The sequence below is a fragment of the Polyodon spathula genome, chromosome 11 (genome assembly GCF_017654505.1).
Source record: "Polyodon spathula isolate WHYD16114869_AA chromosome 11, ASM1765450v1, whole genome shotgun sequence".
In the NCBI taxonomy this organism is placed as follows: Eukaryota; Metazoa; Chordata; class Actinopteri; order Acipenseriformes; family Polyodontidae; genus Polyodon; species Polyodon spathula.
In genome coordinates, this window is record NC_054544.1 from 35,617,313 (window position 1) to 35,636,208 (window position 18,896).

The 18,896-nt window shown below is 36.1% G+C and overlaps 1 protein-coding gene across 1 annotated transcript in view; it reads left to right on the forward strand.

Annotated features, from left to right (window-relative positions):
* Positions 1 to 10,744, forward strand: part of LOC121322645 (PTB-containing, cubilin and LRP1-interacting protein-like) — a 34,656-nt gene extending 23,912 nt beyond the window's left edge. Inside the window, exon 3 of the mRNA XM_041262828.1 lies at positions 10,223 to 10,744. Within this exon, the coding sequence (XP_041118762.1) occupies positions 10,223 to 10,699 (477 nt within the window). The 3' untranslated portion in view covers positions 10,700 to 10,744. The remainder of the gene's footprint in view (positions 1 to 10,222) is intronic.
* The last annotated feature ends 8,152 nt before the right edge of the window (positions 10,745 to 18,896 follow it).

Here is an 18,896-nt window from a genome sequence, read left to right on the forward strand (position 1 = left end):
AATAAACAACAACAACTAAATTTAAATATAATAAATCATAATAATAATAACAACAATAACAAAAACATATACAAGCAGGGATTTTCCCTGCCCATTTTAGTAATGTATAGGGCTCTCTCCTGCTGCCCTGCTACACGTTCTTTTTAAAATCCCACAGCAAGATGGAAAGAGGTCTTGCAAAAATAGTTACGTTACGTTATATTATAGTTGCAAGAAACAGTATGAATTAAATATTTGAATCTAATTTCTGAGATACCCTAAAGACGCTAAAGGACAAGATCAGAGATTTACATTCCACCCTTCAGCCAGTGGACAGGGTAAATAACATTTAAGACCTGCCCTGCCCCAGTTTCCTTTTTTCATACGTTTGCTCCTACTGCAAAAAACAAAAATCAGACAAGACTGTTTGCTAAGTCCGCCGTGTACCAGGTGTTTCTTGTGATAGAGAATGTCCTTTTATTTCCCAGACCAGCAAGAAATTAACAGCTAGAGAAAGACATTTTAGCAAGACATAAATTGTAATAGGCATGCAATCTGAATTTTGGACCTCCTTAATTATAGCCATATGTTTGCAAAACATATGCAAGTATTTAGCTGTAGGTTTACATTTTAAGTATCTAATTTTGTATTTTTGTGAAAATGCATTTATCTTTTTGAAGAAATAATTAGTGAAATATTAGCTGCATAGAGAATATCTGTTAATACCCCTTATTAAACATTTAAGACTTTGTTTTATAGTAGCATCTCTTATAATGTAGTGTGCACTAACAATACAGTGAGGTTACCTGTAAGGCTGCTATAGTGTACAGTGCCATGAAAAAGTATTTGCTCCCTGTCTGATTTTCTGCATTTTTGCATATTTTTGACACTGAATTTTATAGCTCTTCAACCAAAATCTAATATTACATAAAAGGGACCCTCGGTGAACAAATAACACAACATTTTGATACTTATTTAATTTATTTATTAAAGAAAGTTATGCAACACCCAATGCCCCTGTGTATATTCTCATCTGTACCACATATAGTATGCCTAATCCTGTTGCAACTTACATACTATTACATGCATGCAGTGCAAGCTAAGTATAAAGAGTTAAAAAAGAAAGAAATGGAGCGTTGGTTAAAAAGAAAAGCACCTTTTTCTTCTGCTGCATGGAAAAACAAGTCAGGCAATGGCAAAAGCAATGGAGAGAGCTCTGTCTCACAGGGATGATCAGCTGTTAGGTCTCCTGAAAGCAGCTTATTTTAAAGCAACACCAGTATAAATGATGATGCAGTAATATATATATATATATATATATATATATATATATATATATATATATATATATATATATATATATATATATATAGATAGATAGATAGATAGATAGATAGATAGATAGATAGATAGATAGATATAGTTTTTTTATATGCAAAAGTGCCTTTTCTTTTGCCATTCCTCCCTAAAAAATCCCCCCAGCACACAAAAATGAAATTCAAGCCCTGAGCTACAAATTAAAGACATTTTATATTATATATATAATATTGATATATATATATATATATATATATATATATATATATATATATATATATAGGGGTATGACACAGGGTTAATGAAGCCTAACCTTATGCTTCATGATGCACTTCAGGAAAGAATTTCCATACAAGAGGGTTTACTCAAACACTTGAACAAATAAGAGACCTGCTGTGGAATGTGGCTTTTAAAAAGCCATTTTACTTCAGCTTAAATTAGCTGGATTACAGGTTTCTTTTGGACTCTACTTGAATGGAAAATTCACTGTATTATAAATCAGGAAAGTGTTGTGTCTAATTAGTTTGAATTCTTTTTCTTTTAGTCAGAAAAACTCTCCAGTGCAATGTATTTGTAGGATAAAAAGTCTCTGCAGAGGTTTCATGTTTGCTTGCCAAATAGTTTTCAGCAAAGGTTTTATATATCCACCATGTGTAAGGCATAATGGAACAGCATTGCTGCTTTATAAAGCAGAAGACTGCCTTAAAACTGATCCACTGATCCTGGCTTTTTTTAAATTTTTTTAATTTTTTTTTTTTTTTTTTTGTCAGGCTTGTCTAAATTTTCTTCTGTGACAATACAGCATTCTCTTTAATCAGAAAAAAATACACATTTGTCATTCATTAGTCTGTGTTCCATTCCAGTTTTGATGCGCACAAAATCTCAGAGGACTGTTTGGAAGTGGATCATATCTTTTAAAAAGACAGTGAACTACAGTGGTATACAAAACTGTTCAAGCACATGAACTATATGTGTCTATATATATATATATATATATATATATATATATATATATATATATATATATATATATATATACATCAAAAGAAACTTATCATTATTATAACACATTTATTTAAAAAAAAGGTATATAAATGATGGACACTGACAAAATATTTTTGGTTTCTTCTTAGTCACTCCATCATACATCCTGGACCATGACACGCTTGAGTGACTATGATTGAAGCATACACACTTAATGACCTAATTAGTGAGACCGTTGATTGGGCACTGAATATGGAGTGATTTCAGCTGTTGAATTGCAAGTTTGAATAAAAGCAATAAAGGAAATCACAGAAAAAAAAACAATATATCACATCTGTCAAGAAAGCAGCGCCTTCGTGCAGTCGGCATGTTGGAGGCTGGACTAAGGCAGCATACTGTGGCTCACCGTCTTGGGTGCTCACAGCCAGCAATTTCAAACCTGGCGAGATGGTATAACCAGACACAAACTGTTAATGACAGGCCACAAACTGGGAGACCAAGAGTCACAACACCTGCCAAAGATCGACAGATCACTTTGCATCATCTTCGTAATGTCAGTTGTTAATCGGCACAATAAAAAGTCACTGCACCTGCTCTAAAAGAGAGTTTGTCATTTTTCGATCACATCTAGTGAATTTTATCCAAGTATAAGTGATACGTTTCTTTTGATGCTCAGTATATATATATATATATATATATATATATATATATATATATATATATATATATATATATATATATATATATATACATATAAACACACACACACACACACACACACACACACACACACACACACACACACTCCCTGCAGTATACACATTGGCTTGGTTTACATGCATGTGAAAATCGACTCTACAGTCACGACTGTGTGACGCTGTCCAGCGAGTACATAGTGAAACAGCAAAAGGACTAGAACTGCCGCGGTTATACTTACAGCTGCCAACGGCAGTCATTAGCACGGTACATTTTCAATATTAAAATGAAAGACAAACTATTGGATACAACTAAAAAGTTGTATGCATATTTAAATGAACAATTAAACAATTAAACATAAGGGCACTATTTCAAAAAAATTTAAAACTATAATAAAATAAACAGGTTTATTTAGATACAAAACTGTAAAAACAAAAGTAGTTTTTAATCTAAAATAAAAGTAATATGATTTACTTTTATCACAGAATCCAGGTTGAGCTGCTGCAGCCTGCAGCTTTGCAGTTTTCTGATCGAAATATTTCTGCTGAAGTGCTATGGCTAGCTTCAAGATGAAATTTCTCCTACTGATATTTTCCACTAGTGCATTCCTTGTACAAAACAAAGTAACTGATGACTGCCAGGTCCAGTAGAGATAACAACAGGCTTGTATATTAAAAAAAGAAAAAAATAGAATACTGTAGGTTATATTCAAAATAAAAGCATGTATTGTAAAAGGCGGTTCTAGTGTTAATTAAATGTAACTTTTAGATGTTCCACACACACACACACACACACACACACACACACACACACAAATATAAATTCTAGGTAGTAAAACTTGTACTTAGTAGAAATTATATTTTATATACTTTTGTGTGTGTGTATGTGTATGTGTGTGTTGGAAAGGTAATCAGACAAACAAGTAGCTAATGTTCGGAGTAATTCAGAATGGGGGCGACAACATGTGAATTCATTTCTCTTGTTAAATGTTTTTATCTTCATGGCAATGCATGAAGCTCTCCTCACGATATTCAGAGTCGTTCTTTTCCTACTTAGTAAGCAGACACAGACATTTAAATATCCCCTCCCCTAAATGACTGTGAATTGATTAATCTGCATTGGTATGGTTGATTTTTTTTCCTTAATCAGAACTGCACAGCAACGCATTTCCTGAAAAGTACGGCAAACAGATTGTGAGGAAAACTGTCATGACTTATGCGTGTAGACGCTGCCAGTGTTAACTCATTGCTGATAAGTTATGCTTTGACTTGTGCATGTAGACGCTGCCAGTGTTAACTCATTGCTGATAAGTTATGCTTTGACTTGTGCATGTAGACGCTGCCAGTGTTAACTCATTGCTGATAAGTTATGCTTTGACTTGTGCATGTAGATGCTGCCAGTGTTAACTCATTGCTGATAAGTTATGTTTTCCTAAATCATTGCTGAAGACCAGCCCTTCTTGCCCTTGACCTCAACATCTCTTCTGACAATGATTTTCCCCTTTTAACTAAATCTTGCTCACCTCTAAACAGAGAATAGTTTGTAGTATGCTGTGTACTGAAAGGCTACTGAAACATGGTTGCTATGGTTTCTAAGCCAGTTTTATGCCCTGTGGTCAGTTGTAGAAACAGCTGTAAAGTACTGTAGCTGTTTGTCTTACTCCATCTGTATACTGTACCATACAATTTATAGGCCACCCGGTTAATCAGCTAGAAACTATAACAAAATATTTTGAACCCTATAATTACAGTCAAGACTGATACTTCAGTCTTTTAAAAATCTGAATTACTATACTCACTATGCCATGACCTAGGTGGCAGAGAGAGGGTTAGAAGACAAACTGATTAGCATACAATTACACAGAAAGAAACAGCTGAGAGCACAAGATCTGGCAGATCAGTCACTCAAATAGACATCCATAATACCGTGGGACTACCATGGTACATAATTAAGAAATGCCAATTACAAAAAATGCTGGTATCAATAACTGTTGCTAATGCATTTGATTTTTAGAAGGTATGTATTATAGATAGGCTTGCTACTATTTAATTTATTTTTTTTAATCAAATCGACGATTAATATCAATGTTTATTTTAGAAAGAATTTACAGTTTTTTTTTTTTTTAATCTTTATTTTTCAATTCAAGCAGAGAACGGGTGAACTCAAACTTTATGCTTTTGAAATAATAATTGAAATAATGTTTGTTCACAGCAGAGCTATACCTTGTAAAGATAAAGATCTTACACAAATTAAAACTTTGTCTCAAATAAACCGTAGAAAACACAGCATATAAAAGTGTATTACACAGGATTTTATAGTGTACATTTACGAATAAAAATAATATTTAGAGAACAAAACATTAGATAGGTGAACAGAATTAACTTGCACTTATTCTTCAGCACAGCTGGAGTCATTGGAAGGTAAGGCAGATGGGCCCGCTTCATCCTGCCACGGAGACGTCAGTCAGGAGATTGTGCACAATACTCATTAAGTGTTTTCCTCTTGTGCCCCATTTTCAAATCAAACTAGTAACTGTCACCATATATCTAGCAAAAGCCTACCTACACCTTAACAAAAAGTTAAGTAGGCACTTTGAGTGATAGGCACTTGAGCTGGCAAATGGAATTGCACTCTCGGAACAGGTCTTGATGATTAACAATCATTTAAACGATTGAGAGCATTCTGATGCTGCTTCAGTCAACGAGATCTGTCAGAACCGGGTGAAATGACAGTGACAGTGAAACTATACTAACAGATCACTGAGAAGATTGACAGCGACCCCTAGCCATTTAGAGTGGACTTGAGACGGGACAGACAGTAAATATTAAAACTATAGATGATTTCTAAATTGTTATCTTTGGTACGACAATATAAAATAGCGAGTGGTTTTACCGAAGTTTATCCCTTATAAATTTATATCAGTCGAACTTTCATTTAACGAGCTTTACCGATTAATAACGAAAAGTAGCAAGCCTAATCATAGGTCTTCTGATTTTCAGTTTTAACCGATAAAAAATTGTAAATCTTCTGATACAATTTTTTTAAAAATCTGTGTATAGCCAATAACCACCGAAAAAATGTGGAAATGGTTACTCAATTCTCGTTGACCACCCTTTTCCATTTAAAAAAAGAACAACTTACTACTATTACAAAAACACAACCTTTCCCAGTGCAGCTGGGCAATGCCCCTCCTTCCTGACTTATATCTATCATTGATTCGTTCTGAATACTTTAAACCCTCCCCAGCTACTGACTGGCAACACATTCCTACATTTCTATTGGAGACTCCGCTTGGGAGATTTAAAGCAAGATTGCAATTAAGAATGGAGGGTTTTTTATCAGGATTTATAAGATGAATTACAGTTAAGAAATGGAGGATTTAAAACAAACTTGTAAAATTGTGGCAAAATGTAAAAAAATGCCTACACACAAAAAACCCGGAATGTGCCCGTGACCATAATGATTTCGCAAACTGTTACAGCAAAGCAGCAGTTCAATAAGAATATTTGAGTCTGAAAACATGTTATTTTTGTTTAAAAAGTGGTTAATTTTGGGGGAAAAGCTAATGACATGAGGTTACCACTGTTTAGTTAGCTAGTGGAATGTCTACAACTCCTGAGATCTCCTTCAGACGCCAGCAGTCTTGCCTTCCTATGATTCCAGCATTTGTTTTTGCTACTAGACAGAACTTGGCTGGTTTGAGGCCTGGAATGTCAACAGTTTGTTCCTATATTGGAAAGAGGTTGTTAACCTCTCAGCATCTGATGCCAAGTTTTTTTGGGATGTTGTTGAACTGAGTGGTGAACAAAGTGTAGGAGAAAGTACTAGTCAGAAATGTTTGTTAAGAACAGTGTAGACAGCAAACATTATGTTAAAGAGACTACAGAACACTGAGCAATAAACAATCTCTTTTGAGCATATTAGGATATTTCAAGACGACAAAACAAAAAGACTGTCCGTTTAAACACATTGCAAACATTTAGATTGGATGTCCCAGACCAATGTAGTTAGCTTCTTAGTAATATTTTTCATTAATTCACAATGAAAATGTAAATTGCTTCTACTTTCCTCAGAGGACATGCCAATAGTAACTGTGGTAAATTTTGAAAAAAAGAAAATGCAGTCAGAAGCCTGCATTGCTGTATCAATGTCAGCTTGTTTTAAAATCCTAAATGTGTAAATGTAAGGAAAGCAGTTGTTTTATTGGTGATTCAAAACTCAAGTTCTGACTACCTAGGGAGAGACGAACTGCCAGATGGTTAGAGCAATGGCGTGAAGGACAACCCCCACATGTATAGAGTGGGAAAATACTTTTCTTTGGAGAAGCATTGACTGCACACGGAGCGTAATTTCTTAGCAGGTCTGTGATGGCTTGCGGGTTTCCTGTTTGTTAATCTTGTTCTGCACGATATCAACTGTAGAAGCTTTCCTTATTTAATGTAATACTTCATCATTGTGCCAACAGAAGGATGTAGTTATTTTCCACTGTACAGCATGCAGCAATCTCAGTTTTATACAACAGAGACCGGTGGAAGTCATCAGTATTGATGACTGTTAGCGTGCGTTTTCTGCTGCCTGAAAACACACACTAACAGTTAAGCCGACGGGATAAACAGCATAATATTGTCACACAAAAATGTTTTCTTCAGCTGATTCTCATGATTTCCATTACATGAGAGTAGATGTTGAACTTCATGCTGATTTGAACTCGGCTCTCGTCAAGAAAAGCACCAATTAAGACGTAGCTTTGCATTAAACTAATGTGATTCATCTGCATCTCCAGCGATGCTGGCTCCGGGGATCAACCCAGTGCGGTCTCCGCAGCTCATCAGCATAGCAACCGTCTGGATTGAGCTAAGTAGGGTACATCGCTGGGGTCTTCAAGTGGACACCTTCCATCCTCTGTGTTTTGTTGACTAGCCCACGACACCTCAAGAGGGCTCAACAGTGATTCTGGCATCCCAGCATCACCCCCCTCCATCCCCCACTCAGCTCAGCCCAGCTTTCTTACCTGTACATCAGCGTTGCTTTCTTTCTATTCTGCTTGAGATCCCCATCCAGAATTTTTCCGTCTCAACCGCAGCCAGTTGCTGCTCCTTTCTGCTGCTTCAGGTAAGTTCTTCACTGTGTGATGCAACTCTTGGCCACTGAACCCAATATCTCTGAGAAACCGGTTTGTAAAGTGTGTCACATATCCTCGACAACCCACCTCCACTGGCTAAACTCGGACTCTCCATCCTCGCTGTTCCGCTTCAGCAGCTAGTTGAGCATACCAAAGTTTCTTCCTCTCATACGCCTCATCCACAGCATCTTCCCATGGCACTGTTAACTCTACCAGATGAACAAGGCATGCTGATCCAGACCACAAGACAATGTCTGGTCGAAGGTTAGTGGTGGCAATCTCAAGTGGAAAAATAAGCTGTTGACCAACATCTGCCAGCATCTTCCAGTTTCTAGCAGCTTCCAGTTGTCCTGAGCGAGGCTTGATTTTAACACCTTTTCTTGTCTTTTGTGTGTAATGCTTTGATGGAACTGGTAGCAACTTATTGGTCAGGTTACACTTGTCTTCTAATGCTAAGGCCAAACATTGCAGCACCTGGTCATGGCGCCAAGTAAACCGTCCTTGGCTAAGACCTACCTTACATCTTGTCAACATGTGCCTTAATGTTGCAGGTAATGGACACAAAAGACATGAGGGATCCTCACCCACCCAGAGGTTTTGGTTCTGTGGTGATGGGAGAACATCATATGCTGATCTGATGAGGAAACTGATCCTGCTCTGTTCCATTGTCCATAGGTCTTGCTAGCCGATCTTGCGTTGTTCCATGCTGTCCCATCTCATCCATTCTCCCTGCTTGGCCTGGGAAACTGCCTTTACACACCTGATCCTCTCCTCCTGCTTTTGTACGTTGTTGACTACCAGCTTCCTCCGTTGAGCTGGGGTTGCCCTGTGCCATGTAGGAGGAGCTTAACTGAGACCAAAACTTCCTTTTCCATGCTGAACTTGCCCCATAATATCTCCGATTCGAAGGGCAGCCTTAGCAAATTCCACAGCTTTCATTGCAGTCCATTTTCTTCCAGTTTTCAACACAGGTGCTGCCTCCCTTACGCATTTGTCACGAAAATCTACTAATGTCATTTCCAGTCAGACTTTGGCGCACTTAAACTCCTCGGTTAGAGCAGAGGTTGGTAGCTGCAGTATTCCTTTACTGAGGCAGCATGGAACTCCCAACCATTTCCTGACGTATGAACTGATTAAAGCTTCCAGCTTCTCAACAGCTTCTATGGTTCATTCATTTGCTTTATAATAAGTAAATAATGTACTGCTGACAATCTGTCTGGAAAGGTTAAGGTTACAGACTCTTTCAACACAGTAGATATGTATTTAGATCTTGGAAAATACTCAGAACTGCAGATCACTCTAGTAGTTTAGGAAAGATACAACTCCACGTGATACAGCAGGCCAGAAATCTAGCATACACTAAATATCTGCACATTTGTATTGTTGTTTTACTGTTAATCACTAAAAAACAAAAACCCATGGAATCCAACGCTTTTTCGGCTGCAGTATGCTTTCCATGTAGTTAATCATTCTGTGTTTTACTTTAGCAACTAGGTTCCTTTCAGCGGTTTGAATCTTATTTAAGTAACAGACATCAACTTACAGGGGTGAAAAGCATAGATCCCCGGGGTACACCAGATACAATCTAGACCATTTCACACAGAGTCGGCTAGATCTATTGCCCTCGCTAATTCTCTATCTGTGTGCACTTCATATAGCTCTGCGTGTACAGCTTCTGATGGTTTTAACTGTATTGCACACAGATAAATCACTAATGCTTGCAGTTGGATTGACAAGAACAATTTGCTATTGAATGGGACAGAGATTATAATACTGTGCCGCTCATTCATACAGGACCCCAAAAAGGCTTTACAGAAACACTGAAGGGAGTGGAACTCAAAGGCCAATGTATGCCTGCATACCACATAACATACAGAAAATTCTGTATTACCATCGTTGACTGATAATGATCAACAGCAACCAACTCTGGCTAGATTACAAGAAAAATACTAAACCTGTGCAAAAAAAGATTCCGGTTAGCAGAAAACAACAACTTCACTTTGAGGTATAATTCTGTTTTAAATCACATCGCAGTAACAAAATGCACCCACCAGATCCCGCAATCTGTTTATATAAAGTGCTGTATCATTATAAACTGACCTTTTTTTTCATTTCAATTTGCAGGTTACCTATTTGGGGAAGGTCACCTTAACAGGGACGCAGTTTTTAACAGGCTGCACTGAATCAGCGGTCATCGGTTTGTGGGAGCAGCATACCCTAGCACAGGAAGACACTACTCCAGCCAATGCCATTCTGGAGATACGGCCCTTTCAGGTGCGGTTACACCACCTGGGCGGCCGGAGAGAAGCGACAGTCCACATGGACACCTACCAAGTGGCGCGTATTGCCTACTGCACTGCGGACCACAACGTCAGCCCCAACATCTTTGCCTGGATTTACCGGGAGATCAACGACGACTTGACTTTCCAGATGGACTGCCACGCCGTGGAGTGCGAGAGCAAGCTGGAGGCCAAGAAACTGGCGCACGCCATGATGGAAGCCTTTAAGAAGACCTTTAACAGCATGAAGAGCGATGGCAGAATCCACAAAAGCAGCTCATCGGATGAATTTCCTGAGGAGTCTGCCACCGACGATGACTGAGCCCATTACGAACCTGCCGCAGCAGGTACACTGAGGATGTGAAATGGATAATCCCCTAAGTCTTCAGATGGACCCCCTCCACCGCCACGGAGGGGGGGGAGAGTAAAAACCTTCAAAACGCTGCCACTCTCTTGGATGACCGCTTTTCCAAATCAAAAGGATGAGTCAATAATCAAAGATATGCATCATTAAAGTAATTACATTCCTGTTTCAAAGCTGCTGTGCTGTAAATGTGTGAATAAGCTTTTTCTCTAAAGCTTGACAGTGCTCTTGCCTTGACTCTAATGCGCGCCAATTTGGCTAATGAAATCCATTAAGCTATTGTGAAGAGTCTGCAGACTCAGCCTCAGACTCCGTCGCACAACAAAGCTGATATTCAGCAGCCAGAGAGCTGTGAAGACACGTGGGAGGACGTTACAGAGACAGTATCCTCCTTCTTATGCTGACCTTTCCCTTCTGAAGAGATAAGGAAAACATTATATAAACATTTATCAAAATTACATTTAAATGTTTGCCATTTAACTTGGAGCGAATTCTCTGGGTGTTTTTTTTTTTTTTGTGCAATTTTCTTTATAATGTCATTATGCAAAAATAATGTTTCTACAAAAATAGAAAGCTTCTTTTCGGAGGGCCAGTTAAAGTAATATCATACAGTTTTACACTGCTGTGGACTGGAACAACCAGATATAATGTTTTGGATTTTGAGGTTTAGAATTATTTAAAAGTGACTGAAGCACTGGTCATAAGAAAAAAAATTCCCTAAGAAGCAGAGCAGACACTTTCAGTACATTAGATACACTATAGAAAAATCTAAACCAATATCCTATAAAGGTATTGATTATGGCTTTCCATTTCCATTGTAAAGATTAGATTAGTTGGCTGATAAACTCTATAAAGTCACCCTGTAGTAAGTTGTCACAAATATCAATATTTGAACATGAATAGTACAACAAGAATAATTAGGTTCAAGTAATTATGTCAAGTAAAAATAATTCATTAGAATACAATTCTTATTTTCACTTTTTCTACCCTGCCACCACACTATAAAATCACTTCCTTTGCAAGTATCGGACCTTACTCACATCGAGTCCCAGGCTGTGGGTGCGAGGCTCAGGTAGTATCATAATACCTACTGCACAGGAAGTTGATTTATAGTGTGGTGGCAGAATACATTGGCTTTAGTCAGTTACAATTGAGGTACTTGAGAACCAAAATGAGAAGAGGCTTGCAGTAACAGAAGAATGTTGTTTTAGGTAAGACCAGTGCACACACATAAGAGTTCACAATCATGCAACTATTCATCATTTTTGTATAAAAAACAAGTTTATTGGAGTGTACCAAAATGCAATCTGAGTGGCCTATGCGAGGCTAGGAGTTATCAGGTGCACCATGTGTGACAGAGAGAGATGGACATATTGACAGACAGACAGACGCAGTCAGTGCATATAAGTTTACATTTAGAATGAGAACCCTAAAAATGGGGTTTGAAGCTTTGATTATTTGTAACCCTAAAGTTACAAAAAAAAAACAATATAGAATGTCAGTATTATTTTTTTGGATGCTGCTTTGCTTAAGAATAGAAGCATAGTATCCAGCTTGTTTTAGTTCCAATTTATAAGGGTTCATTTTTATGAACAGTGTCTATTAAAAAGTTTAACCTTTTTTTTCATTGAAGGGAATAAGATTGTAACAGAATCAATTTTTCATGGTGTGAGGTTCTTCTAGTGTTGTCAGTGCATATTCTTCACTATGGTCAAGGCTAGCTGTTATTTGACTTAAAGATTCAATTAACACAGAAGTTTTGCTAGAGAATGCTATAACCTCATTTGGGATATGGATTATGCAGGGGGGTTAATTAGATTAGGTTAGCGTTACTGTCTTTCTTTTGTAGTCCTGCACCAGCACGATGACAGAGTCAGAGATTTGATACGTCAGGGGAAATTAGATCACAGAAAGATTCTTAAATATTCTGTGACACATTTAAAGATAACATAAATGTATCTTTGGGGTCTGAACCCCTAAAATGACTGTGACACAGTACAGTATGAAAGGAATAATATATGGGAAAAATCTTCATATATTTCTACAGAAAGAAAAAACAAAATAAATATATAAGTTCTGTAGATAAAATGTATCCATTTCCAAATATTACAGCATAAATGTTTATAGTTATTATTTTAAAAGTACATAAATATGTTTGTTCACCAACTGTGAAATACATAGAAAATCATATATTGTTGGAATATCAGATCAATTGTGCAAAGCCATACATTAGATTCAATGTTTAAAGAAGGGAATTTATAAAAGCATGAGGATAATTGTTTGTTTTTTTTTGTCTCAGAAATGCTTGGATTTGCCTTAAATGTTATTATTTTGTTTTCTATACATTATTTGCAAAGTAAAAAATATAAACCATTTACCAAGAATGATTCTGACTTTCTTTCTAAAATATTTGCTGCTCATGAGTGTAAAATAATCCAGTGTCATCTTTCTAAAGGAAATACTGCTACTAATACTGCAGGTGGTACACAGAAGATACTAGTTTTGTTTCTTGCATTCTCTTACCATAAAAAAATATAACTAGGAAGAAAAAAAAAGTATATTAATATCACAAATGATGTTATGCTGTATCACAAACTAGTATAAAGAATATAAGACAAGCCTATTGGTAAAGGTTTTCATAAAACCATGTGAAATGAAAAGTAAATAATAATAATAATAATAATAAATAATAATAATAATAATAATAATAATAATAATAATTGTTGTGGGGCATGCAAAACAGTTTAACGGTTATCCATTCTAACATGTGCAACTAAAGGCAACTGGTAAATGTCTGCATGACTCACCGGTAATGCAATGCAACCGTTACAGCTTAACTGCATTGTCAGCAACTAGATGAAAACACTCTCTACCCTAAAGGAAGATTAAGGCCGCAGTACTACTGGGAGTCACAAAAATATTTTAGAAATGAATCGACACATGATTTGAAAACAAAGATCAAAGTAAATGTTTGTCTCATTTGAAAATGTTAGACGCTCAGGCATATTTTCTTTATGTATATATCAATCCATCACATAACTGGTTAATGCAAAAGCTCAAAGCATTGCTCGTGGCCTAGCCTATGGAAAACACATTCCTTAACATAAGTAATTTCTTCTTAAATGTATTAAAAAATGAAGACAGAACAAGCAAAGACAAGTTCTTGTGTGCAAGTAATGTACTTACAGCAATAAAAGATCACAGAAAAGCAACTGAATGAAAGAAAACACATGGCAGTGGTCTACTACCCTTTCATGGCTTTGAATCAATCAGTTTGTCACAATTCCATTCACCGGACCAGTACTGAATGGCACAGGTTTCCAGGTCTGTATTGAGGTGCGTTCACAGACCTATGGAATGAAGCTAGCATGCTGTCTGGTGGCGTTGTACCTGACTAGCTTGTGCAATTATCACATGTTTAATTTAAATGCCACTAAAGGGGGAAAAAGTAATACAACTAAATATTGTATGCATCAACAGAACAATGACAAAAGTTAAAATAGTAATGGAAACATGAACTGGTATAGTAGTCTTTAAATTTTCTGAAACAATTGCTTTATTTATTTATTTATTTATATTATTTAATTTTCTAATTTTTTTTTTTTTTTTTTAAAGGTTGAGTGAAATTCATGAGTGATTAAGCAGAAACCTGCAACATAATCCTATTGGCAGCATAACTACAGCAAGGAAACCAGCTGGAAATGTGGCCATTTTATCATGCATGCCTTCACAGTGCACAGTCTTCACTCGTTTTTTCATGGTTTATACAAAGCAATCTTTGCTCTGCAGTGACCTAGACAAGCAAAGGCACACTGTGTGCGTCACCGAAGCTGGCATCAGACAGACCTACACACTACCTAGAGCAGTAAACTGACTGAAGCTCCATGCAGTGAGATCACATCTACTTTGTGATAATGGATGATGTTTGGTAACCCCCCCACCCTTCCTCCTGTAAACACACAGTCCCTCAATGCAGGGGGGGCACTGCTCTGACAAGGGCTAGTTCCTTTCAACCAAACACATAATGGTCTAAATATATGCCTGGTGAGAAGCAGCAATACAAAAGCAGGCATAAACCTTTCCTTCTAGTTCAATGATTATACTTTCAATGAAGTGAAATCTGAATTAAAGGTACCAACTGGACTGAAGTTCATGACTTCGATCTTTCGATCTCCACATTCTTTGACCCTACAGAGCATTAAAAAAGAAAAAAATGGAAAAATCTGTAACAAAAATAAATCTATAAAACAGAAATCAAATGCTGTGCTGACTTTTATACATATGATTTATTCTGCTCTTTGTTATCTCTTCCTTGTTCAATCACAAGCTACAAGCCTGACCCCATAACTACCCATATAAGGTAATTTGTATCTATACAGCTAGAACCAACCACAGGAGGTCATTGGGTTAGCACAGATATGTGGACTAGCAAACAGAGGTCACACCTATACAGATGACAATGGTGAAAGTGTGAATAAAAAGGAACATTGTCCCAATGGAATCAACTTGTATATTTACAAACTGCTAACCATGATCATGCATCAGACTCTTGACTGTTGTCCAGACAGACTGAAGAATTGCAAACGTAATATTGATCCACAAAAAAACGAACCAGGTAACTACAGACGAATAAGTTTGACTTCTATTATATGTAAACTTATGGAAACTATAATAAGATCCAAAATAGAAAATTGCCTATATGGTAACAGTATTCTGGGAGACAGCATGATTTTAGGAAAGGGAGATTGTTTCTAACTAACCTGCATGATTTTTTTGAAGCTGCAACATTGACTATGGATAACTACAAAGCATATGACATGGTTTATTTAGATTTTCAGAAAGCTTTTGACAAAGTCCAGCATAAAAGATTAATTCTCAAACTGAACGCAGTATGGATTCAAGGAAATGCATGCACATGGATTAGGGAGTGGTTAACATGTAGAAAACAAAATGTACTGATTAGAGGAGAAACCTCAAAATGGAGCGAGGTAGCCAGTAGAGTACCACAGGGATCAGTATTAGGTCCTCTGCTCTTCCTAATGTACATTAATGACTTAGATTCGGGTATATTAAACAAACTTGTTAAATTTGCAGATGACACAAAAATAGGAGGAGTGGCAAACACCATTGCAGCAGCAAAGGTCATTCAAAATGATCTAGACAGCATTCAGAACTGGGCAGACACATGGCATGGCAAATGACATTTAATAGAGTAAAGCTTAAGGTACTGTATGCACGCAATAACAATGTGCATTATAAATAACATATGGGAGATACTGAAATTGAAGAAGGAATCTATGAAAAAGACCTAGGAGTTCATGTTGATTCAGAAATGTCTATTCTCCAGTCTGTCGGTACAAAAGTCAAGAGCCTGTTGAATGATCTTGGTTAGCAGTTTGTAAATAACTTCTTTCATTTCTTTGAGTACTATTGGGAGGATCTCATCTGGCCCAGGGGATTTGTTTATTTTAAGAGCTCCTAGTCCCTTTAACACTTCTGCCTCGGTTATGCTAAAGTTATTTAAAACTGGATAGGAACAGGTCGACATGTGGGGCATGTTGTCCGTATCATCCTTTGTAAAAACTTGTGAAAAGTAATCATTTAATATATTTGCTATTTTTTTTCTCTTCGTCTATGATTTTGTCATTTGTATCTCTTAGACATTTTACTTCCTCTTGCTGTTATAATATTGGAAAAACTCTTTGGAATTGATTTTAGGAATTCATTTCTATTTCTCTCTTGGCCTTTCTAACTTCCTTTTTGACTTGTGTTTGCAGTTGCAAGTACTCTTTCTTGTACTTTGTTCTTGGTCACTTTTAAATGCTCTGTAAAGTGCCTTTTTTTCTATGAATTTTTTTTTTAAATGGATCTATTAATCCACTTGAAGTACTGTAGAAGAAACCTCTTGTAGTCTTATAGTTTTGTAATGATACCATTATCTTAAAACAGTAGTTTAAGCATCACTGTTTACGGTAGAATTGATTTTTGGAATCCCTGCTATCTTCACAATTGATAAGCACAATGGTTAACAATTGAGCTTTAAAATCTTTATCTGTGGTTATGATATCAGTTTTGATTAATGCATTTATTTTTATAGTTTTGCCTGTATTCAGAGTAAATTAGAACTGTACACCTCTACTGTATAAAGAGAGACTAGAGATCAATACAATGTGCTCTCAAGGACAATGTAGTCCCATATTACTAGTATGTTCTCTTTTAAGGCTCAGAATGGCATGTGCCCCAGGAGGAATAAAAAATAATTAAAAAAAAAACCTAACCTAATGCGTTTTCCAGGGTATAAGAAGTTGCTAAGTTGCTAGGTGGCTTCTATAATTTGCATCTGTCAAGAAACAGGAGAAGCATCAAAAACTGACAGCTTTGTAAACATTTTTGTAGCTTTTTATTGGGCAAGACACTTCGTGGAACTACAATACAAAGCTAGAATTTGAATGTTCAAATGATCCCAATTTTTAAAAATTATTTTTAAAAAAAAACAGCTTTTAAAGCCAAATAGGTTGATGGCAGATATGATTTATATACCAACCACAACCAAATATATTTTTTTAAATTAACATTTATATAAAATGGCATTTTTGTTTAGTAGATTACTAATATATTAACAAACGCTGTTCATTTTTAACCAATGGTTAATATACAGTAAAACTATTTCTTAACAACATATTTTGAAGAATATGGATCAGTATTAAAATGCTCTTTCTAAAATTTTCTAAAATTCATTATCACTATACAAATCATTATTCGAAAGAAATGGTGCTTGCATTGCAGCCATTTTTGCCCATTCTACTTCAAAATGACAAAAAAGGTTACAAATGATATATTTCTAAGGTTTTAATGTTTTATTTCGTAATGTATTAATTTGTATTTATTTATTTATTAATTAAAAACAAACCAAAAAAAAAAAAAAAACATTCAGCTGGAATCTTTTAGGAATTGAAGTATAAGACTGGCATGAAATAACTCCTATATCATGTATGGGGTTAATGACAAACATTTCATCTTGAAGGTATAGGGGGAAACATTTGCTTGAAACATTTGCTACTGGATTTATTAGGCTTCTTATAGTATGTTTGAATAATACAATTGCTTCTTCCAGTACATTGATGTTGTTATTGTAGTTTGATGTTGATGAATAAAACCCACAAACATTTCTTGCCACAAAAATGTCCATAGTTACTCACCACAGTTACCGCTGACATTCGAGTTGCAGTAAGTGGGTGGATGAACACATGCAAGCTGGGAAAACTACAAATAATATGGCTGCAATACAAGCATAATTTCTTTTGAATAATGATTTGTTTACAACAAGTGAATTATTTGAAGGTGGCACTAAAGCTGCCAATGGTATAAAAAAAAATAAAAAAAATGTAAAGCTGTTACCAGAATAAGCAAAGTTTCTGCCTTTCGGAATGCTTTCTTCAAAATGTCACATGTTTCTGTTCATTCACATGACCCTTAACTGGAGTATTCATTCAACAGGTTTGTTAGAATTCTTGGAGGGTTTGGCAAATTTCTTCATCAGTGTAATAAAATGGGTAAAAATCATTAACTCTTAATCGAATATATTATACACATACTATTTACTGTCCCGCTAGAGTAATATAGGAACCCTGCCAATGGTAATAGCAGAGCTTCTCACATTGACACCATTTACTTTATTTTTTCACACAATCCTGTTCGCTTAGCCAATTAACATTATATATTATAGAAACTCTACACCCCCTTTAACTTTTTTTCACATTTTGTTGTGTCACTGCCTCAGAGTTTCATGCATTTAAATGAGGATTTTTTTCCACTTATTTACACATCATACTCCACATTGTTAAGGGGAAAAAAATTTTTATTGAGAAAAGATTATATATATAAAAAATAATTAGGTAAGTCTCCACCCCTCTGAGTTAATACTTGGTGGAAGCACCTTTGGCAGCAACTACATCTGTGAGTGTGTTGGGATAGGTCTCTACCAACATTGCACACCTAGATTTGGCAATATTTGACCATTCTTTACAAAATGGTTCAAGTTCCTTGGGGAGCATTGATGGACAGCAAATTTCGAGTAATGCCACATATTTTCGATTGGATTTAGGTCGGCATCTGACTGGGCCACTCAAGGACATTTACCTTTTTGTTTCTTAGC